Source organism: Chinchilla lanigera, unplaced genomic scaffold (genome assembly GCF_000276665.1).
Source record: "Chinchilla lanigera isolate Chin_1 unplaced genomic scaffold, ChiLan1.0 scaffold00046, whole genome shotgun sequence".
NCBI lineage: Eukaryota > Metazoa > Chordata > Mammalia > Rodentia > Chinchillidae > Chinchilla > Chinchilla lanigera.
In genome coordinates this window covers 19,129,461-19,153,077 of record NW_004955447.1, presented here as the reverse complement: position 1 = coordinate 19,153,077, position 23,617 = coordinate 19,129,461, and the positions used below count along the sequence as shown (strand labels likewise).

General features: G+C 38.1%; 1 protein-coding gene across 8 annotated transcripts in view; it reads right to left on the bottom strand.

Moving 5' to 3' along the window:
- Window positions 1–23,617, bottom strand: part of Fryl (FRY-like) — a 266,366-nt gene that overhangs the window by 29,659 nt on the left and 213,090 nt on the right. For all 8 annotated transcript variants that reach the window (XM_005392935.2, XM_005392937.2, XM_005392940.2 and 5 more), the window contains 17 exons: window positions 23,305–23,389; window positions 22,344–22,456; window positions 21,170–21,320; window positions 20,391–20,494; window positions 18,782–18,967; window positions 16,806–17,007; window positions 15,528–15,649; window positions 14,339–14,529; window positions 13,076–13,170; window positions 11,442–12,049; window positions 11,059–11,156; window positions 6,631–6,801; window positions 4,676–4,816; window positions 2,742–2,939; window positions 1,538–1,699; window positions 1,347–1,421; window positions 849–1,025 (listed from right to left, as the gene is read on the bottom strand). In XM_005392935.2, coding sequence (XP_005392992.1) covers window positions 849–1,025; window positions 1,347–1,421; window positions 1,538–1,699; window positions 2,742–2,939; window positions 4,676–4,816; window positions 6,631–6,801; window positions 11,059–11,156; window positions 11,442–12,049; window positions 13,076–13,170; window positions 14,339–14,529; window positions 15,528–15,649; window positions 16,806–17,007; window positions 18,782–18,967; window positions 20,391–20,494; window positions 21,170–21,320; window positions 22,344–22,456; window positions 23,305–23,389 — 2,879 coding nt within the window. The remainder of the gene's footprint in view (window positions 1–848; window positions 1,026–1,346; window positions 1,422–1,537; window positions 1,700–2,741; window positions 2,940–4,675; window positions 4,817–6,630; window positions 6,802–11,058; window positions 11,157–11,441; window positions 12,050–13,075; window positions 13,171–14,338; window positions 14,530–15,527; window positions 15,650–16,805; window positions 17,008–18,781; window positions 18,968–20,390; window positions 20,495–21,169; window positions 21,321–22,343; window positions 22,457–23,304; window positions 23,390–23,617) is intronic.

Sequence of the window (23,617 nt, the reverse complement as noted above, 5' to 3'; positions counted from 1 at the left end):
TATAGGAATGGGCTCCTAATTACCTAAGACAACAGTATAGTCCTATTACATTTGTCACAGTAACTGTTTTAGACATTGGTATGCGTCTCAACTAGGACCAAGCAGATGTGTAAGAAGTCTGGTAAGAGCAGTTAGGAAAGCAGCTTCTTTGTTTTCCTGAGACCATTTCCGGAGGCAGCCCTTCCTTCCTCCAAATGCTCGGGGGAGGGGGACCTGCAAAGGTGTGGTGGTACACAACAACAGCAATCGTCTTACTGTTGAGACCAAGCTGCCTGCAGGGAAGGGCAGAGCCGAGCAAAGTGCAGACAAACTCCAAGTGTACTTGGAGACCTTTGTGAGCCATACTAAAAGGCAAAGCTCAACTTTGCCTTTCACGTTGCAGAGAAAGCTCTTTGGGTAGGCAGCAGAAGAGGCACTGAGAGCTGGTTATGTTCTAAAGAAGAATGTGGTCGGGGGAATCTCAGTCACCCACCAGAGGGCAGAGCTGTAGAAAGCCAAAGTCCGTCTGAGAGTCAATTTGGTGACAAATGCCACCTTCTTTACAATTGTTTTCTCAACTTAATAGTTTTATTTTTACTATTTTTCTGCAAATTAATTTGCATAGCTCATGCAGAAAGTTTAAATCTACACAGGACCTTTTACTATATTTTGAAGGATAAAGATAAAAAATTAGATGTTCCTTTTCTATGTCTTCTGCTATTGACCAACTGTAATAATTATATTTAGTTTCTAATTTAGGTTTTTACTTTTGGGAGCCTATACTGAAATTAAAAAGCAAAGAATCTACAATCAGTTCTGATAATATTTGTGACTATACTATAAAAAGTACAGAAAGCCCTCATTCTTACCTCTGCATCTTCCAGTTCAACATCTAAAAAGTCAAAATCCTTAAAAACACCAAACTGTTGTTCACTCGTATTATCCTCTATGGCTGCTTCTTCCTCTTGAATTATGTCTTCTGTTGTAGAAATTAGACTAGTCTGTTGGTCACCAACTTCCAAATCTTCATTAGAAGAAAATACAACCTGATGCCACACAAATAACCAAAAAACAAAAAAAGTCCATCCATTAGCTTTGTCACTCTGCATGAGATTTCAGAGCTCCAAGAGCCACTGCAGGCCTCATCATTCAGTGAATTCAGAGCTTAACATTGGCCTTCACATCTCATTAGTTTAGTATCCAAGTAGCATAGCTGCCAGGTCTCACAACAGCTAAGAATTTTCTTTTATTTTTTTGCATTCTTAGATACTACCATGACTAAGTGAGAAAAGGCAAGCAAGGAGACAGAATAAATTATTTAGGAAAGAACATGGTTTTTGCAAGAACTTGTATTAATGATTACTTACAGATGGATTCTTTGGGAGACCAGATTCTGGACCACAGAGAGAAAGCACATTCATTAACTTTTCTCTTGTTCTTCGCTAAAGAGAAGAAATTCAAATGATAGTATTGCTGATAAAATGAGACAAATGCTCAAGTTTTCATATACATAACTAAATTTATTCTATGAATGTTCAATTTTGATGTTTTTATGTACCTGTGATAACTGTGGCCTTTTCCAGCTGACTGGAACCAAGGCATTAGAATTAGAACCGGAAGATGTGGAGGAAGTGCTTCTCGTGACAGCAATCACTTTTGGCTTCCCATTCCTTCCAGCTGCACTGTGCTGATCTCCATACTTATTTCCAATGATTGGCGTCTACACAGAGACAAAATGCCAGTGTTGATGCATATATTTCAACCTCAACTAAACTTATGAGGGTTCTAAATGTATCTATAAAGATATTTTCAATAATCAAAAATACAACGTAAGATTATTTAGTACAGAGAAGATGTTACGAAAGCCAAAGTTTTTTTCATTGAAGCTTAATTTTATTTGTAATAATAGTTTTTATATCTGAGAGTAGCGCTTTTTCCTATTTTAAATGTCTTTAAAAGCTATCACCTCTGCCTGCCTCCTCCCTTATAATTATACTTCCTTATAGAAAGTTCAAAAAACATAAAAACAATTTTAAAAAAACCACCGGTAATCTTACTACTCAGATTTAACTTATGTTAAATTTTGGTGTTTTTTCAATATATATCATTAAGCATGTTTCAAGGTTACTTTAGCAAACATTAAAAGCAACAACTTCAAATTGGAAAATTTCTATGTCTCCTCTTATTACAAAACTGAGGTATACTATTTTCAAACTTTGTTTCAGTAATTCTACGGTGATCCAAAACTCATTAATAGTGTAAAGTGTTTTGAAATTGCATCTAAATAAAATTCAAGCTCACTGGCATGGCATCCAAATCCTTTTCTGATCTGTTTCTTGCTTATCTCCTCAGACATGACCACCTGTACCGCCTCCTGATCTCCATTCTCCAGTGAAACTCCTCTTGCTACTATTTCCCTGACATACAAGGCTGTTCTACGGACCTATGTTGGGACACATGTTGCCTCCATTTGCATGGAATGTCCACAGGTAAACCTCCTTCTGGAAAACATTATATATTCCCATAGCACTTTCAATTTATTTCCAGACAGCACTTACCACAATGCTTATTTCTCTGTGTCTGAGACTGAAAGCTTCCTAATAGTGGGACTTCTTTCCATGCTCCGTCTGTTTTTTATAGCACCTATCACAATGTCTAACATTGAGTATGAGTTCAATTAATGCTTGTTGAATGAAAGAGCAGATAAATAAACAAGTACAAATTCCTGACAGAGTACCTATATTAATTCCTGGACATCTTACCTCAGAGATGTCAAAATGAAAATCTAAGGTCTTTCCAGGCAACTCCTTAGAGACATTATTAAAAATTTTAGTGAAAGATATTTCAGGAGAACCTATATCTCCTCCGTAGGACTTGGGGATGTCATTGGGTACAACAAGACTCGCAGAGCGTGACACCACCAGTTTTAATATGTTGAGGGCTTCCTTCCAGTAAGGACTCTGGTTTAAAGAATCAACATATAAAAGTTACAAATGCATATTTAAGAGCAGAAATTTAGCACATAATGTAGACTATGAAAACATGTCTATAAAACATCTGTAAAAATGATTTACTTCTCCTTTGAGATTCTTAACAGACGGTCTGGATTATAAAAGGAAAGAAAATACAAGCTATTATGCATACTGTTATGTTTAACAGATACCATATACCCAATTAACGCTACCAAATTGGAATATCTTGATTGTCTCCCAATAAGAACTTTATAAATATCACTAAATTAGGAAAGCTAACACAGTAATCTGCCAAGGGTGGCAATGTGAACTTTCATAGGTGAACTTTCCAGATGAATCAAGTTTATGGTTTTAAGACTGAAGTTTAAATATATTAAGTCATACAGGTAAAAACTTTTATGTATACTTTCCTTTTTAAACATAAATATACTAAAATATCAAAACATATTTTGGACTTTGTGTCTTAATGACCCACATCCTGTGCCAAAGGGATAACCTCAGGAATTACTGAGTTGTATAGATTGGGGTGTTTTCTCCCTTGCATTGTGGTTATGATTCTTGAGATATTTTTCTCCTCTTTTTAAGTTTTGTATGTTTCTACCAACATAATTTAAGAATTATTTACATGATAAATGTACATATGGAGAAGAATCAATGCTTAATACAAAATTACAGTATTTTTCTTTTACCATCTACTGAAAAGAATACATAGAAAAAACTACTTTTTAAAAAAAATTATGGTACTCAATCTGAACCAGGTATTACACATATTCTTTCATGTGGACATTTAGGGGGATGTTCCAATTTATATCTAGATGTCCCCACAAAGCCTCATGTGCTCATAGGCTGAGCGTTTGGAAGATGCTACAGCCCCTGCTTTTAGGAGGTGGGCCTGGTTTTGGTCACTGGGATGACCCACGAGGGTGTATCTTCCTCCTGGCGATTCCCCTCTCTGCTTCCTGGCCCCCATGGTGTGAGCAGCTCTCCCCAGGGCAGGCCCCTCCGCCTTGCCTCTGCCCTGGCCACAGCCAACTACTGACTGAAACCTCTAAAACCCACGAGCCAGAGTAAACTCCTCCTCCTGAATTTGTTGGTGCTGGATACTGACTACCAGCAGCGAGAAAGTGGCTAAAACAGGCGAAAAACACCATCACAACAAAAACAAAAAAAGGAAATAAAAAATATTGGCAGGCGAGTTATGCAATTTAGTTAATATTGTGATATAGATATATAAATCACAAAATATTTAATAATAATAAAAAGGTCCACATGATATTGTAATATTTGAAGCATGTCATTGAAAAAAGTTTACTTTAATGAAGTTATGACTAAGGAGAAATACAGGCTGTTAAAGAGGCCTTCTGCTTCTAGAACTACTACTTGTTTGTTATGTAGACTCTGGTTAACAAATCGATAAAAAGAACACAATCCTTATTTCCAGAGTTGGTAACTACTGCCATTTGTGTATGTATGATTTTTCCAGCCACTACTGAAATGAACACTCACAGATGTACCTGCTAGAATCTGAGGTAGGAATCACAACAGGTCTACCACTTAGATTCTGCTTCTTTACCACACACACAGAAAACATTTCCCATGTCATAAACATTCCTGAAGATGTGACTTTGTTTCTTACTCTTGGACATTCAGATTTTTCTAAGTTTTTATGATAATAAATTGTTATGAGTTGAACAAAACTATACCTAAAATCTGTGGTCACTTACCTGCACATATTTGCCAATAACCTTTATGATCTCCAGGTTAAACTGCTTGGCTGGGGCTGTGGCCAGGTCAATATGACTCAGTAAACTATAGATAATCTGTAGTAATGATTGCTGCATACTGGACAGTCCTTTCTCTAACAGCTAAAAGTAATATTGAGAAGTAGAGTTTAGTCAGGTTGAAGAAACACGGCATTTACATTTATGATGTTGACAATGTAGTAAGTTTAACTGATGAGTTCATGGTTAGGTCAGAAGTCCAGAAACAAAGAAAAGGTAATGTCTATTATTGTTTTTTTTTTTTTTTTGGTTCAAGAAAAAAAAACTGGATAATTATTTTTCATCTTTATTTCTTTAACCAATTTAGCAAAATAGCATTTATTTTAGGTTAAAAGGAAAACCACTGAACCACCACCACCAAAGAACAATAAACTTCTCACAAAGCACTTGTACCAGCCATTTATTAGATACATGATCTTGCACAACTTTCTTAACCTAAGCCTTAATTTTTTTAAGGTATAAAATATCAATATTACCTAGCTCATAGGATTTATAGGGCAGACTAAATTAAAGCTATGTCATCTTAAATACATGTGTTTTATTTATTTATTTTTGTGCCGGGAATCAAACTCAGGACCTTGTACTTGCCAGGAAGGTGCTATGCCACTGAGCTATATCCCCGGCCTACATGTGTTTTAGTACTGTTGCTGGATTATCATTGATAACACAAAGATAACTTAGATGAGCAAAAGTCATTCCTTTCAGATCGTGGAACAATGACGCCCACATGTGAGATGCACTGGTTACCTCACAATGGACCTTTCCGGGCTGGTACTGCCTTGGGTGAACTGTGTGGGGGCGTGTATGTGAAGCTGGGTGAAGGCACTCAGATTCAAAGCTGATTAAGGCAGTTAGGCCTGGTTTTAGGTTGGTTTTCACCCTGAAGCTATCTATACAACAAACCTAGGGATATGCAGCACTCAGTCAGGCTAAGGGGCAGCCAAGCAGACAGCTCACGTTGTCAGTTCACTTAAATATAAAGCTGAGATAGCAACAGACCAGCATTTAAAAAATCCACACCAGCTCTGACATTTTATGATAGCTAACAACAGTGACTTAGCTAATTTGAAAAACAGTGTTATGAACAATATTTAGTCAGTTATAAATAATTTCTTTCAAGCTTGTTTTATGTCTAATTCCTTGAGGTTGACATTTAAAAGGAAGGGATTACTTTATTATAAGCTAACACACGTTTTTAGTGACAAGGAATTTCTTCCATTTGCAATTTTCTTTGTGGTGACTTACTGAGTAGTTTAATTTTTAGGCATGAAGTTACTTCAGATGCATCAATAATGTTAACTCTTTATGCAGAGTTAGAGCTTTTTTATAATTCAATTTTTTGCCCCTCAAAATCATATTTAAGAAACAATTATATCATCAAAATAAAAATTTATTTATCAGTCTTTTCATATGTATTATTTTTCTAGAAGGTATCTCAAATTAATTTTTTAGAGATAAAAATCATAACTATTCTCTATGATCAAAACCACTAAAACACCCATTTTATGTTAAATAAAGGGAGGTTTACATTACTTAGAGTTTTATGTTATTTAAGAATAGCAAATAAGCCGGGGATGTAGCTCAGCGGCACAAGCTCCAGTCTGGTAAGCACAAGGTCTTGAGTTTGATTCCCAGTACCAAAAAAAAAGTATGTTCCATCAGAACAGCACATAAAAGAAATAAACACTGGAAATGGAAAAAAACCTACCAATTTTATTAAAACTTCCTTTATTATCTATCTACCCCCCCAGCTAGCTAGCCAGCTCTCTTTAAAAGATGTCACCTCTAGTCACACTCAAAAACAATTTGAAGATTAGTACAGTAGTGCTATTTCCTGAAATAAATTCATTTGAAGATTTTGCCACAAAGCAGTTAGAAATGAAAATATGTCAATTTACCTCTGCAAGGTAAGTCACAAGATTAAATGTAGTATCTGAGAAGGAGTCATGCAGGTATCTGCACACCACGTTGATCCAGTTAGAACAGTCTCTGGAATACGTGTGTGTACTGTACAAGCTCATCATGTGAGCCAGGTTGACAAGTGTGGGGCATTTTTCTTCTGCACAAACCTAGAAAACAAATACAATTATTCACCTAAAATAAAGATACAAGTTTAAATCTGATTTTATGCTAAATACACTTATTTAATCAAATACTTTCAATATATACTTTAAATTGTGAATACATTTTATTTCAATACAATAGAAAAGTTAAACAGAAGAGGAAAAAAGAGGAAGCTATTCTTAAGAAAACAACACTAGATAAGATGGAAAGAGGATCAGTATTGTCACACATTTTGTGGGCACTAAACAGTATGGTTCTTTTCAGTCTGACGCCCTATGAAACTGTCTTTAAAGGGTAAAAACACACCTATGATGCAAACCCCACACCTCATTCTGTAAAGTCACTCCAGTGCATGTGCAGCTTACTTCACAATGGCCTGAAGAGCGGACTCCACGTGAGGGTTGTTACGGACGCTCAGAGTGGCTGTGTCAAACAGGAAGTGCTTCAGTCTCCAGCCGGCCCAGGGCTTCTCAGTGGAGCAGCCAGCGGCAAAAAGGTTCAGTATGTGTGATGTAGGCGAAGGACTCACAGGAGCAGACCCTCCATCTCCGTGGGATGACGGTCTGCAGGCTGGAGCTCACACTGCTGTTTAGGAACACACCTACACTCTGAGGTCCTCAGCAGCCTTCACAGGCCACTCCCAGAAGTGTGGGCTTCTCCAAGGTGGCTTGATATAGTACTAGGAATCTGGGCCAGCAGATGTTTCAGGGGAATCTTACGGACTGAATGGGCCTTTTAGTCTTTGTTCTTTGAGTTACTAGTAAGGAAGCCTCTTCTGGGAGACCCTCAAACAATGTGGAACTGTAACTGGGCCATGCTTAGCTTACACGTCCATCTATCATGAAATGCTGGCCTCATGGTAATTTCTGCTTTCAGTTTCCATCTTTTTATTTTCCTCACCCTTTCATCTCACTGATGGTTTGTATATGTTTTCATAGCTGCACAGAACTTTCAGTGAATAAGTCAGACTGTTACTTTATTAGTACTACATATATATACCTTTTAAATAAACACCACTTTTACTTTGGTAATTCAGAAGACATTTATAGATTTGAAGGGTATCAATTAAGTTCATTATTTAGACATTATAATTGGATGGGCTTGAGATATACAGGCCTGCAAGACTTAGAGACTCAGTAACACAGTGCCACAGAAATTATCTTATAAAATCATTTAAAGCAGCTGATGTCATCGCAGGGCACAGTGGCCAGGCCTGTAGTCCCAGCACTCAAAGAGACTGAGGCAGGAAGATCACAAGTTGAAGGTGAGGCTGAGCTACACTATGAGACCCTATGTCAAAAAACCAAACAAATGAACAAACAAGCACAAATACACCAGCAGCTGACTTCATACATCTGTCATTTACCCATAAAACCAACAGGAAGATTTTTTTTTCCAAAAAAAATGATATTAAAAAAGTATTTTTGAAAAAGAAAATTCCTTTATATATGCTATGCAATTTTATAATAAAGCAAATGAACTTAGGATTTCATTTTGAAATCTTTACATCACCAGGTTAAAATATGATTCAAAGAAAATGTTTTATGATAAACTTTTTTTTAATACACCATTTTTGCCCTAAGGAAAGAAGAATATTTGCCTCATTTTGAAATTCTGTGTTCTCCATGGGAACAAACAGCAGTACTGGTGATATTTGCATAATGAGGAAGTACATAATGGCAGAAAATTACTCTCAACAGTTATAAGTGAGAGAATAATTAAACAATAATTTCATTCACATCCTGCAGGTTGCTAAAAGCACACAGAGAGATGGAACCTTTGTGTGCTGCGCAACAGGAAAAAAGCAGACTTAAAAACCATTTATAAATCACAGAGCCTCTTTCTGATTTCTCCCTTTCCCCCTCTGTCTCTGTCTCTCTCTTTCTCAGTGCTGGGGTTTGAACTTGGGGTCCTATGAATTGCTAGGCAAGCTCTCCACCACTGGACCACGTCCACCCACCCACCTACCCGCTAGCCATCTATCTGTTTTCCTAAAAACAGAAAGATATTTGGGTATTTCCCATACTCTGATGTGGTATCAGCAGCTTCATACTCAAAGTACTGCGATACCCTCAGGCCGGGCCGAGGTCCCAGGTTACCCCAGTACCATGCAGGTTTCCAGCTGCTGCTTGAAAAGGCTCTACTTCCTCTCTACGGGTATTTGTGCTTTTTGTTCTCTGGACAGGCCAAAGTAAACCAATATACATTTTTTTTTTCTTTTATATTTTCTAACCCATACGGGGGAATTCTTGTTTAGAATGTTTTAAAAATATATCATTAGAATATTAAAATGAAAACTTTTAATAAATTTTATGTTTTACATCACTTAGTGCAAATACTACATGTGCAGTTGGTTTCTTTTATAAAAATAAACACAGATTTTCATTTAATAGTTAATGTTCTATTGGATTTGCTTATTAAATATAATCAAGAGTAGGATACAATTTTTGGCTTATCCCTCCCCCACCATTTTTAAGAAAGTAAGATGTATTTCTGTTAACTATAAATAATGGCTTTTTTTTCAATTATGTGCTTTAAAATGATTAGGTAAGAATTCCTCCATATAAAATTTATTTAGAAATTTAATTAGAGATTGACTTATCAGCATATCTTATTAATTTAGAAATTTAATTAGAGATTGACTTATCAGCATATCCTTGTCATTTATTAAATACTATTTGGCAAAATAATAAAAAAGTTTCTTACTCTTTTTTTTTTTTTTTTGGTTTTTCTCCGGTACCGGGAACCGAACTCACGACCTTGCGCTTGCCAGGCAGGCGCTTTGCCGCTGAGCTAAATCCCCAGCCCCAAAAGTTTCTTACTCTTGTTACTGGTTAATGCAAATTAACATGACCTCGATACCTACAAGGAAATTTGTACTTATTAGGGCTGACATCTTGGGCACAGTTGCTCATTTTATTTACTGTGCTACTTGTTAGCCGACTGTTTTTTTAAAAAACTGCTTATGTAAGAAACTCACCCAAACTTTTATTTTTTTCTCCCTTCTGATGAAAATTCGCTTTTTCCTCCCAGTGCTTTAGGAAGATTCTCTTACTTATGCTGCTACTCAGTTATCTTGCCCTCATCCACCTATTTTCCTGCTGTGTGTTGCTTGTACATTTATATAACTTCCTCTTGTAACTGTTTAGCTTCACTCTCAAAAGTCTTTTTTCCCCTGAAACTCAATGAGTGACCAGATGTTTAAAAATTAAGAATTGTATTTAAAAAGAAGGCAAGGTGAGTTCATTATTGTTAAGAAAAAATTATTTTTTTTTTTTTGTTTTTTTTTTTTTTTTTTTTGTTTGTTTTGGTTTTTCTCCGGTACCGGGAACCGAACTCACGACCTTGCGCTTGCCGGGCAGGCGCTTTGCCGCTGAGCTAAATCCCCAGCCCCCAAGAAAAAATTATTAAAAATATAAAATGCTATAAATCATATTCTTCTAAAATTGAGATATTAACACTTTTAAACACATGTTAACAGATGATTTCAAAATAACTTTACTACTGTTTTCAGAATTGTACATTGGGAGGGAAAGCATCACAGAAAAAGGACTGAAGTGAGCAGAGATACTCCAAAAAGAAAGAATGTTAAAAGGAAAAAAAGGCAAACACAAAGGGAAAGAAAACTTTCTGAACCTCCAAAATATATTATGTCTTTTTCCCCAGAGCCTTTCTACATGTAATTTATTCTGTCTAGAAAACTTCCACTTTTGGCCCACTCTTGGCCCCTTACCCAAGGACCTTAACTTTGGTTGCTCCTATTTGGCCTTTGATGTCAGCTCAGGTGAGACTTCCTCTAAGCTGTATATGCTACCAGAACATTCCTCCTCGCCACTGACAGGTTACTTAGCAGACTCCATGGTGTCTGCCCACCTCCTAGATTGTATTTCCTACTTGGAAGTCCACAAGGGCCAGTATTCCACCTGCTTTGCTTACCATTGTGTTCCTAGCACCTAACCCAGTGGTAGCAAATAAAGGAAAAGATGAGAAACTGACAGAAAGATAAAGGGGGAAGTAGGGGAAAAGAGCAGTAAAAGACTCAAGACTCAGAGGACTGTCACTCTAATTAATTTTATTCACCATCATTTGGGCGTTTGTGACTTACATTACTATGCAAGTGCAATATATGTATAAAAGAACAAACAGAAGCAAAAGTCACACTGGGAAGTGATGGAAGAGGATTTTTCAAAAGAGATTTCCCCCTTAAGATCAACTGCAGACTGAAGTCCCTACAGTTGTCTTTCAGCGTAACATTTGCTTACCTTTGCTATTCGGCTGGCTGTTTCTTTGCAAAACTGGGTTGGACTGTCAAAATGTTGGATTAAGTGAGGCAATAAGCAAAGGATGTTAAGAGGAAAGCCTATCAAAACAAAACAGCAAACAGTAACCAATTTAACTGCACACTGTTGGAAAAGTTAAAAAGGCATTCTTAAAAATGGTCTGCAGAAAACATCTTTTCACTTCTTGGGGTATTCCACCTTCTAAATCCTAATACTGCTTTTACAAAATAATTTAAATTAACATATAAAGAACTGTCATTGAAGAAAAGCAGAAATTAGTAGATTTCAAAACAAATGATTAGTTTACATTTCAACTCCATTAAAATGCAATTATATTAATATTAGTGCAATTATATGAACATCACCTGACAACTGGGAAGGATCCACCAATGTGTGTTTGGAGACAGAAATGAGTTTACTGAGGAGGTGGATGGTCATTTCTTGGGTAGATACTGAGGTAAAACCCTTGAGGAAGAGCTGTTGAAGGCCTGGAAAATTATTCCACTTCAGTTTGCTTTGTACATTTTCAATCTTCTCTCGACTCTCTGATTTATCCAATGGCAAATGAATAAGCAGTTTGTTGAGAAGCCTGAGAGCCAGGAGGTATTCATATTCATAGTCAGATTCTAATAGAGACGCTGCTATCCAAAAAATGGTGGCCATCAAGTTGGTGGGTTCAGTAGTGGACTGCACATCATACAAGGCCTTCTCTCGCAGAGAGGAAAGGCTTCTAGTCCTTGCTAAACTACTGCTGTGGTTTATCCGTCCATCTGTCAGATCCAGTGTGTTACTCCGCCGGCGGTCACCTCTGCGGTCACCCACTAAACTTAATCTCAAAGAGCTGCTTCTTGCATTACTGTTATATCCCAAATAACTGCTACTACTAATGGGACTTGTGCTTAGATTGAGTTGTCCAGTGCTTTTTCTGTTAGCTGCATACTTATTTCCCATTATAGGATCATGGTATGAGGTTCTTTGGAAAAAAAAAGAAAGAAAAGGTGAATGTAGTGTTCAGTCACTTCTTTTGCTATATTAATTTTACTCATAAAAACTGGAAAACAACTTTTACCAGAAAAAGCAGGTTTCAGTGTACTTGATGTTTTGATTAAATTTCACCTCTGCCTCTAGATTAAAAGGAAATTTACAATAGTACCTTTCCTGCTATGACTATTTGCTTTAAGATGGCAGCACAAGATTGGACTGGGTGAGAAATTCTGCTACAGTAATGACTGAGAACTTTCAGATCTGGGACATACACATTATGTGTAAAGAGAACTTCATTAGTCTTATCCTCAGACTTCATGGTCCTGATGTCCCTATTTCTTTAATGACACATTCTTTCCAAAAGAACCAAGCTCAAAAATTTATTTTGCCTTCTCTTTTGTCCTTATATTCAACTATCTTGATTAAAAATATTTACTGAATGCCTTCTGCATGTGCCAGCAGTATGCAAATGCCTAGAAATATTAAAGTCTATTGAGGAAACAGATGTGTATAGAAATGGATAAATTTATACCGTTAACTATTATTAAAATACAAAGAAAACACTGTGCTCACCCAATATTTGTGATAGCCTAATTAATTAAATAGCAGTACCCTGAGGGGGTTAGAAATGCCTTGCTTGGAGGTAACATTGAAGATGCAAGATTAATTTGTGGTTTGTAAGGCAGGGGAAGTGCAAGAAGTGAGTGCTCCAGGGGAGGAAACAGTATGTGGTAGGTGAGTGTCCTCAAGGGTCACCCAGGGGGCAACAGGACTGTGGTGCAGCAGAAGTGGGGCTCAGGCAAAAACTGACCAGGATCTTAGAGGAACACTGGCCAAGTTAGCTCTGGGACTCTCCAGAGGCCCTTGCTGTCTGAAACCCATGTTCCCACAGTAACCCTTCTGATTTGGGGGGTAGCTTCCTCACTGCTAATATTAGAATAACATAATGTTATGCTGATATGCATTTAGCTACTGGAGTTCTGCATTCAGTAGGTTGCCTGGTTTCAACTCTTACTGAGAAAGGGCAGAGAGGAGATCATAATGCTTCATGGTTTCAGCCAAAGTATCAATTGCAGATTCCAAGGTGAGAAGAAGCTCAATCACAAATCCCTGCAGGAAGAGGGCAGATTTCAATTAATTATGCTCTGGAAAAAAGAAATTGCAATGGAGTTCCCAATGAGATTTAAAAATAAATACCACATTCATATTACGAAACGATTCCACTCCTGAGCAACACAATCATGCTGATTGACGAGAACTCCTCAAACTAATGGTATGAATTGATTACAATGCACTGCCATTCACCCAGAACACCCAGAAGTCTAGAAGCCCTCTTTGTTTGTTTCGTAGATATCTAAATCGAAATCTAAAATAACACTTTAAAAGTGATTTCTCTTTCTCCAAAATTTCCCTTAATCTAACCTCTCAGCCGGCCCCACGTGGTAAAAGCTAACTAACCCCTCCTGCTTCTGTTCTCCCCCTCTCCAAAGCCCCAGTTGCTCTGGAGAAGTTTTTCAAAAGTAAATCACTTGAAGTTTCCTTCTCTCAAAAAAACTGAGCAACTTCCCATCAATTCAGAGTACAGCCAAACCTCTCACTTGGGCCTACTAAGCCTTACGTGATCTGGACCTGCACATTTCATCAACCTCCTGCCCTCTCCTCAGCATATACCAACCCCACTGATTTTTAAGACATTCCTAAAAAAAAACCTATAGTCTCTGCCTCAAGGCTTTGCACTGGTTACGCTGCTTTCCTCTGCCTGAAATGTTCTTTTCTCGGCTCATCACAGGACCTGGCTCATTTTAATATCTGTTCAAAAATCACTTCTCAGATTATACATAAACCAACCCCTTCTTCCCCCACTGCTCTTTAATCGTTATAGTCTACCTTATTTCACAGTATTAATCACTAAGTAAAACTATGTTATGTATTATTGATAGACTTAAAGAAAACCTTGTTTCCTCCAGTAGAACACAACTCCAGAATACCAGGGACTTTGTCTGGTTCCCCACCACATCCCTAGCATCTAGAATAGCGCTGATAAAAGCAGCAGTCTGTACAACCCTAATTCTCCAGTGGGATAGCTCTTGCGTATCTTTAAAAATGCAATCTGATGTTTCACGTTACATTTAAATTTAACTTCCCATCCTTTTACCTTGTAGTCACCCTGGGATACTATCCAGGTGTATGTGTAAAGCTTTTTCACATGTGACTGTGAAAAAGCAGCTGTGACTACCTGCTGCTGCTCAATAACTGCTAAAATAATGGAATGAGATACCTGTGCATCTTCGCCTGGATCTCCAACAGTTTCTACGAGTCTGGAGAGAACATCAGAAAGTGTAGTTGCAGAAAGTGGCTGCTTTAGGGCTCTGAAAATCTGAAAGGATCTCCCAGCATAGTGTCGAGAAGAACAAGAAAGTGCTGTTTGCAGAGCAACTTCACTAAGATGATGTTCCAAATGAACTCCTTCTGTGAGGATGAAGGACACAGTAGGGAGAGGTTGGTTTTCTAGAACACAAGGGGTTATAACTGAGGACTAACCACTGTACAGCAGTACCTCTCACACTCCACCGCCACCCGCACAGGCGCTTAAATTATGCAGGTCAGTGAGCATTCTTCAGCTGAGCTCCTTGTTCTCTCCAGTAGAACACAACTACAGAATACCAGGAACTTTGTCTGGTTCCCCACTATATCCCTAGTATCTTTAGCAGAGCTGATAAACCAGTAGTCTGTATAACCCTAAGTTCTCCAGTGGAATAGTTCTCTTATACCTTTAAAAATGAAATTTGATGCTTCACTTTACATTTAAATGTTTCACATGTCAGACAGCTCTTTATTCTGATCTCCAGGCAATTCTCGGGACCACAGTTTCTCAGCCTTGGCACAAATGGTATTTTGGCCTTGGGCTGTGCTGGGCACTGTCCCTGGCATCTACCCACCAGATAACAGTAACAACTCCTTAGTCCCACTCTGAAATTGGTATAGAAATGTTTCCAGACATTGTCAAATGTTTCCCGAGAAGCAAAACCAGCCCTTATTCACAACTATGGCTCTATACACAAAATTGATAACCACCATTGTGTATACAAATTTTTACAAAGATTGCCAGAATGTGTCCAATATTAGATTGTAGAAGCTTACCAATAAAAAAGTAATTTTTAAGTTTATCATTTCTATATATTTCCCTTTAATGAAGTTTCCCCACAATCTATTAATATAATTTTATGCTATCACATACAAAACTAAGAAGCCTCAAATTGAAAGGGTAGAATTCTTATCTTTAAGTAGTCAGTTAATTTTTCATCAGCCAAAACAGATCTGTTATCACTAATAAGCTAAAAAAGAAAAACTTACTAACATATTAGACACTGACTATCAACTTTTAGCTAAGTATTACTGAAATGTCAACATCACATTAAAATATCCCATTAAAACTGGGTATTATCTAAATATGGATTAAAAGATACCTGGGCTTGACTGTTTAAAAACAGAAACCACATGTTTCAAAAATGCAGCTAACTGCTCCGCACTCTTTATGCTGGGATTCTTGGCAGAGACGTCCTCGTGGTTCCAGAGGGGCCCTCTTTTTCTGCAGAGAACACACAGGGTTACAATTTCATTCATCTTGCCCCAGCTGCGCCTTTACAATTAGGGGAATAGGTGAACAAGTCACGTAACAGGCTCCCATTTACTACTGTTTGTGCGCACGGATGTAGAATAGTCTACACCAAGTAGATGAAGATCGAATTTCAATGTCTGTCATCGCTACAGGCAAATTCAGAGGTTTTTAGAAAATGACAAATTTTGAGAAAGAGCAGTGGTTACTATCTAATTTACTGGTTAAATGCAGTGAAAGTAATTTTATTAGATCCAACTACAGAGGGAAAGCTTAGGGTAGAGTACTGTACCATCCTGATTCTTTGAAATGTTTTTACATTTCCTGGGCCACCACCTCAGTTAGGCTGCATAAGACGAGTGCAGAGAGCCTTGAAAAGTTTTGTATGGCCACATGGTCATCTCTCCTCACTACAGTCACCACTCTGAGGCTGATTTTATTCATATGATTAGTTTACGCCTCCTTCCTCCCCATTTACTCAACGGTTGTGTGCGCGCACGGGTGCAGCACCGGGGACTGAATCCAGGGCTTTGCTCACGCAGGGTGCATGCTCTACCACAAGCTACTCCCCACCTCTATCTCTACAGTTCTCTCCATAAGCACAGGCCTGGGTTCCGTGCGTCCTGCTTGGCGTTCTCCCAAACTTTGTCGCATTGTCTAGTAACATTCTGTTTTCTTAGTATGACGGTCGGGGGAGGGATTATCACCATTTCCATACATATTTCTCTTTCTCATGGCCCTGCGATTTGACTCCACTGTAGGACATCACAGCCTTTCTACAGGACTTTCCTTCTCTACCTAGAGCACCCTGCATAGTGTAGGCCATGAATAAGTACTTGACAGCTGACTGAGAATATAGTTAACAAAAGTGGGGTTTTATATATCCTGACAATACTGCGTTCCTTTTGGTATTTAATAGCCAGGCACAATTCCATTATCTCAGGTATAACAGCACACATGCAAGAGAGCAAAGTCTTTGGTTGCATTAAATTTTCAAAATACTGAACATTAAAAACCTGTGTATTTCAAATGAGTGGCATTTCAGGAAACAAAAATCCAGCATAGACAGCTGGTGGGTCAAAAAAGGCACAGCATGAACACTGCAGGGAGCCAGGAGCTACACTGGTACCTTGAGGTAATGAATTCCATGAGGGCTTTGACCTTTCCGTCCTGCTCCACCGAGATGTCCACCTCACTGAGCAGGGTGGTGTGCAGGTGCGAGATGGCAGCGCTGTTGTTTCCTAAGCTGATACTAGAAGAGGTAGAACTTGAGCTAAGCCCTGAGTCAGTCATAGGGGAGGGCTGGTAATCAGGTATAAAATCGTTAATGCCTGCCGGAAGAGAAAGCGTGTCATGAATATCCGCTCAGAAAAGAATCTATAAAACACAGAGTCCAACTATTTGTTGCTACTGGGAGATACGGGACACAGCTCAGGACCGGCAGGCTGCAGTGAGTGCCTCTAAAGACAAGCACTGCTTCCACAGCCTGTCGCCAAACTCGGCTCTCTGGATTCAGGGAGGTCTTCTGCTGCCACCTGCCGGACACAGGTGAAAGCGGCAATTTCCAAGATTTGGGCACATAATGTGAAATGAGTTTTAGTTTCCTATGGAAAGGACTCCATAATTTCTGCTTCATTTTATTTGAAAAATCTATTTCAAAGGGCTGGGGATCTAGCTTAGCGGCATAGCGCCCGCCTGGAAAGCACAAGGTTGTGAGTTCGATTCTCAGTATCCCTCCCGCAAAAAGCTATTTCAATGTCTATTTATCATATTTAAAGTAAGTCAACCATAAAGCACTGTTAAAAGTTATTACCAGTGCCCCTATTCGCAAAATGGCAAAAGGAGACTGAAAAACAAACTATGGAATTTTGAATAAAGGTGCTTTAACATAAAAAAGCACTATACTTTATCCCACGTGTCTTTCTTTTTCTTGTTTTGGTTTTTTGAAATAGAATCTTGCTTGTAGCCCAGGCTGGCCTCTAAATGGTGAACCTCTTGCCTCAACCTGAGTGCTGGGATTACTGGCATGTGTCACCATTTTTCTTTTAACCATAGTTTTAAAAAGTTAGTAAGCTGCAGGAGGCCCCAGGTATAATCTCCAGTAACGCAAAAAACAGAAAAAAAAAAAAGTAAGAAATTTCCTAATAATTGTTCTTTTTACTAGGTAAATGGTTTTAAGTAAATAAAAGGGTTTAAACTAAGTAACTTTAAAAACTTATTAACTCCATATGTGACACTTGATTAGGAAAAAAGGTAACTTTATTTCATTTTCTAAAACTATTTTCTAGATCATCTGTTATTAACCTGGTGGTACTAATGAGTCTAATAAATAAGCTGGAGCTATTAGGAAAGAATAATATGGCTTTCAAAGTAAAAAACTTGACAGTGAAGTAAGTTTTATATTAATTTAGACTTTACTACTTCAAAATAAATAACATCTGTCTTGTCTTTTCTGTTCTTTCCTTCCTTTCTTTCTCCTTTTGATTGTCTGAGACCAGGCTTCACTATTGAGTCCAGGCTGGCCTCAAACTCACGACGATCCTCCTGAGCACTGGGATTACAGGTATACTCTACCACAGCTGGCTCATTTCTCTCCCTCCCTCTCTCTCTCTCCCTCTCCCCGCCTCTCTCATCTGGCCTTCAACTCACTGTGTACCCCAGGGTGGCCTCAGACTTGTGGTGATCCTCCTGCCTCAGCCTCCTAAGTGCTAGAATTACAGGTGCACATCACCATACCTGGCCCTGGCACATAACATTTTAAATGCAGCAAATATAACTAAGTGAATAAAAAAATCTTAAATATCCAATTTTGTCAATTTTCAGATCTTGTAAAAAGAATCTAATTTAAAATCTTTTTCATAATAAATTAAGCCCTCTATCTTCACCTTATACATTTAAACTTAAGATTTGTGTGTAAAGACTCTTAAAGGCAATACAGATTCAACTATTCTGTCTAATGCATTCTTTAACTGATTGGTAAATAATGTAAGTGGCACTTAACACAACTACATTTTGCAAGTTGATGCTGGTATTTCAACTTTTGTTTAGTTGACTTTCTGTAGTGCAAGACTCCACACTAATGAAGAACAGTTATACTTTAAATACCTGTGAAAGTGTAATCTAAGTGTGCAATTTGTTTGACGGTAAGCACCCTGGGCTCATTAAACTCCTTGTTCCTGAGAAGGACAGAAGCAACAGTTCGGATGTTACTGCTGGGTCCCATCACTATGAGTAAGTGCAGAAGCAGGCGCTTACAATGTTCATATACCTCAGGGCGGCAGTGGTCAAACCCTGAAAGGGTAGGAGAAAAATCGTCAGTTAGGAGCAGTAAGGACTCTGCATGCTATCAGGCATTATTAAAGAAATTCCAGTCATTCCTGGAGGACTGGCCTCAACGCCCAACTGCAGATACCAAAATCTGAGGTACTCAAGTCTGTTACGTAAAATGCTGTAATACACTATTTACATACATTCTCCTGTATACTTCAGGTCATTGCTAGATAACTTAGCATCTAATGCAATGTAAATGGTATGTCAGTAGTTTTACACTGCATTGCTGGGGAACAACGACCCCCAGAAAAAATGGAATAAAAGTCTGTACATGTTTAATACAGACATAGGTTTATTTTTCCAGAATATTTTCAAATAATGGTTGGTTGAGTCCATAGATTTGGAAACCATGAACACCAAATGCCCACTATGTAAAAATTTCATGGAACATGATTACATAATTTTTAAAAAGTTGGTCTAAAGTTATTCTACCCTTTTACAGTAACTTACTGTCCTACTGTGTTGGGCAGAATCAAGATAAATCTTTTTTTGTTGTTTGTTTTATTTTGTTTTTCTTCTGGTACCGGGAATCAAATTCATGACTTTGCGCTTGCCAGGCAGGCGCTGTGCTGCTGAGCTAAATCCCCAGCCCTCAAGATAAATCTTTTTTAAAAAAATTTATTTATTAATTATTATTACTATTCTTGGGTTTTTTTTTTTAATGTATGTGGTGTTGGGGATCAAACCCAGGGCCTTGTGCATGCAAGGCAAGAGCTCTACCACTGAGCCACATCCCCAGCCCCCTGAAGATAAATCTTAAATGTGTGTCATATATATATTTAATGATCTTTTGGAAATTATTACTGTTATATAATATGAGGCATAAATGAATTTTTAAAAGAGCTAAATGTTTTCTGCTGTGCTAGCACCTAAGAGGAAGTAGATGTGATTACTGAAGGAATGAAATAATACATACAGTAAGTGTTTATAGCAGGAAAACACATGAGAAGATGGCTACTGTGACTTGTTCCAGGAAGCCAATCCTAGGAGCATCAAACGTACAGGAGATGTGATAGAACCCTCATGGTCCATAAAGCTCATGGAGTTTCAAAGTCCAATTCTTTTGAGAAACACTTAGAACCTATGTCCATTTTCCATTTACTCTGAAAGTTTCTAATCCCATTGGTAAATTAATTTTACTCTTGCACTGTGCTATATATCCCCAGCTCTTTTTATGTATTTATTCTTCCATTTTAAGACAGGGTCTCACTAAGTTACTAGGTTGCTCAGGCTGGGCTCAAATTTGCAATTGTCCTGCCTCAGCCTCCCCAAGTGTTGGTATTACCAGCTGTGTGCCACTATGCCCAGCCTAAGAATTTTCTTAAAAACTGTTTTTAAATCATAAAAACATAAAATGAAAGAAAGAGAAGTTAGAATGTGTTACCTATAAAAATTGCATGAAGAAGAAGATGGAGGTAGCTTCCCCATTCTACCTTTACACTATGATCAATGATCAGATCAGTTAGAAGGATCACCGCTATGTTACACCTACGACAAACAGGAGTATTAATAATGTTTCACTAGATCAGAGGCAGACTAGAGAAAATTCTGTACGATACTGAAAGACTTCAATACTGTTTTTCATGGAAAAATACAACTTCTTAAGGGAAAAAGAGGAAAAACAAGTGCAGTGAAGAAATCGTTAAAGAGATAGCTTTAGAACAAAACGTAAGGGCCTGGTGCTCCTTGAAGTCAAAGGCCACATTTTCTTTGTCTCTCAATCTTAGCACTTAGCACATTGCCTGCCACACAGTAGGTGTTCAATACACATTTGGTGCATTAAAGCATCTTGAAAGAATCCAGCAGTTGTTGTATTTTGATTTTACTCAGTAGAATTTAGTATATTTCAATTTGAAAATGTAACAGTGCTGACTACAAGAAAGGAACACTTTTCAGATGTAGTAACTGGGTCCCAGAAAGGTCAAGTAACTATACCAGACACCCAGAAAAGCAGCAGCAGATTAATTTCACAATACTAGTTTTGCACAGTTAGAATACTGAGATTTTTAGATTTCTTAAAATCTAAACATGTTGCTCTACTTTGTTGCCAATATCTCAATAGAAAAGATTGCTTCTATCTGTGTTGTCAGATAGCACAAAGAAAGTGGAAAGTGTTCAGCGGCAACTTGGCTCAGAGGAAGTAGGAATGACGCTCCAGTCCACCTGTGAAGAGGTAATCCAGGTGATGATGTTTCAGGCACGTAATCCACCAGTGGTGACCAGCAGCCTCCAGCTGGTGGGAAGGGCAGTGGCTCTCCTTGGTTATGCTCCATCACTTTCAGTCGCCAATTAGAATAAAGTGGCATTGAATCACCTATCAAGATAAAATGATCTCATTTTCTACACCATCTAATTTCTGCCAATATAAGCAAATTCTAGTAAGACACCAACTATTTATAGCATTGGAAAGTGATTAAAAAAATAACTTCCCATTACTGGAACACATGTTTGCTAGGATGACCTCGGTACAAGTATCGAATTAAGCAAATCAAAGAGAGCGAGGAAGAGAGAAAGCTTCCATCCTTTTTTTTTCTTCTGAGACAGGGTCTCACTATGCAGTTTAGGCTGGGCTTGAACTCTCTAGGTAGCCCAGACTGGCCTCGAACTCATGGCAGTCCATCCTTTATATCACAGCAAGATTACATTGGTGCTTCCTTATGGTTCCCTATTTGACAGCCAAGCTAAGAGGCCATGTTGTCAGGGAAGCTGCCCTGTAACAAGGGCCTGCTGGTAAGTCGTTCAGGTCTAAGGTTACTGAAACAGGGCCAACACTAACCCATCTACTACAGTGGGGCTGTAGAACGTAGTTAAAAAAGTGATACCAGGAAATGTGAATTCTGTGTGACATGGGTAAGTCACTTAACCTCTCCGGACCTCAGTTCCACCATGCACAAAGTGAGGAAATTGGACTAGATAGTCTCCAGGGTCTCTTCCAAGTCTGAAGGCTTTTATCCTATCCTACCTTACTGCTAGAGTGAGAGTAGTAAGGTATATACTTTGCAAGTTCAAGATAGAATATTTTTAGCAAAATGCAAATCCACAGGAAAGCAAACTTGCTCAAAAAATTGCCTCTGTGTTTGTTCTATGATCTTCCTTGAGAACCAATTCTATGTTTCTTTTATATTCTCTATAGGGAAACTGTGTCTTCAAAACAATTTCTACTGCTTAACATTGTTAATTAAAAACACTCCCTAAATCAGGACATTTCAGATTATACTGGAACACCTCTAGTGGCAGTTAAATGTTCTTTATTGGAAAAATATACTTATTGACCTTAATATAACTAACGAAGTGGCTCATCATTATAGGTCTATTAGAAACACTTGGAATTTATTACTTTTTTCCTCTTCGTAAGAGCCTCCGGAGCTGCTACTGTATCGAGATTCTAGTCTGTGATGCTGACGATTTAAATGGCTGTTGAGTCCACTGTAGATGTCCAGGTGTACACAGCTGTGGGGATGATAGAGGAGGTTAATCACCCTTCACAATGAAGTGGTACCTTTACTTTGTGTTTTGCTTTCTAGGTCTAAAAAAGTATACTTTACATAAAATATCATCAAAAGCTTACTATGATATGTATTAATTTCTTATAATCCAAAAGCTTAAACTTTTACTCAGTTTTTCACATCTAAAGATTCCCCTTAGATAGGTATTCTGGTGAAACCTGTTTCATATAAAACAGGCAGAATAAATACCCTTTTTTGTTTGTTTTTTGAGACAGGGTTTCACTATGCATTTCAGGCTGGCCTTGAACTCACTTTGTAGCCCAGGCTGGCCTTGAACTTGTTGTGATCCTCCTGCCTCAGCCTCCTGAATGCTGGGATCACAGGCTTGTGCCACCATGCCCAGCCCATATATCCATTGAGAAAAGTCCCCAAATTTAAGCAGCACAAAAAGTGATCTCTCATACTTTGCCTTTTTATCCATAAGAACATTCATATAAGAAAAAAAGTCTAGCCTGTCAACATCTTTAATTGTGAAATAGTCAATGTGAAAATTTTTCACTATGGAATCCCATTTCTTTATTAGAATTTTTAACACAATGAAATGCACATTCTAAGGCAGAAATTATGTAGTTTTGTTTGTTTTTTGAGTCAAAGTCTCTCCATGCAGTTCAGGCTGGCCTTAAACTATGTAGCCCAGGCTTAACTCGAATTCACAGTGATCCTCCTGCCTCAGCCTCTCAAATACTGGGATTATAGGTGTGCACCACCACACCTGGCTAGAACTTATCATGTATTCTGATGATGAACAGTGTGGTTCAAGGTGGAAGGGTAATGAAGAACGGAAGTGCTCACTTCTCCTCCAGGCTCTCCTTCAAGGGCTTGCTATCAGAGTTGCCATCTGTGGGAGCTACCATTGTATTGCTACTGGAAGTAGTTCCTGTCATCAAAAATAAAAGAGACCCTGTTAATTTACAAGAACTATAGACAAAAGATTTCAGTCAAAACTTCACTGAAAGGAAAGCAGAAAGGTTTGCTGGAAGGGATGTACTCATAATGACCAGGAGGGAAAGGAGACAATGGCAGCAATGTTGGATACTAGAAAACAAATGGGCAAGGCATTATCAAGACAGGGAGGGGAGGAAACTAAGAAGCTTCTTGACTGCTG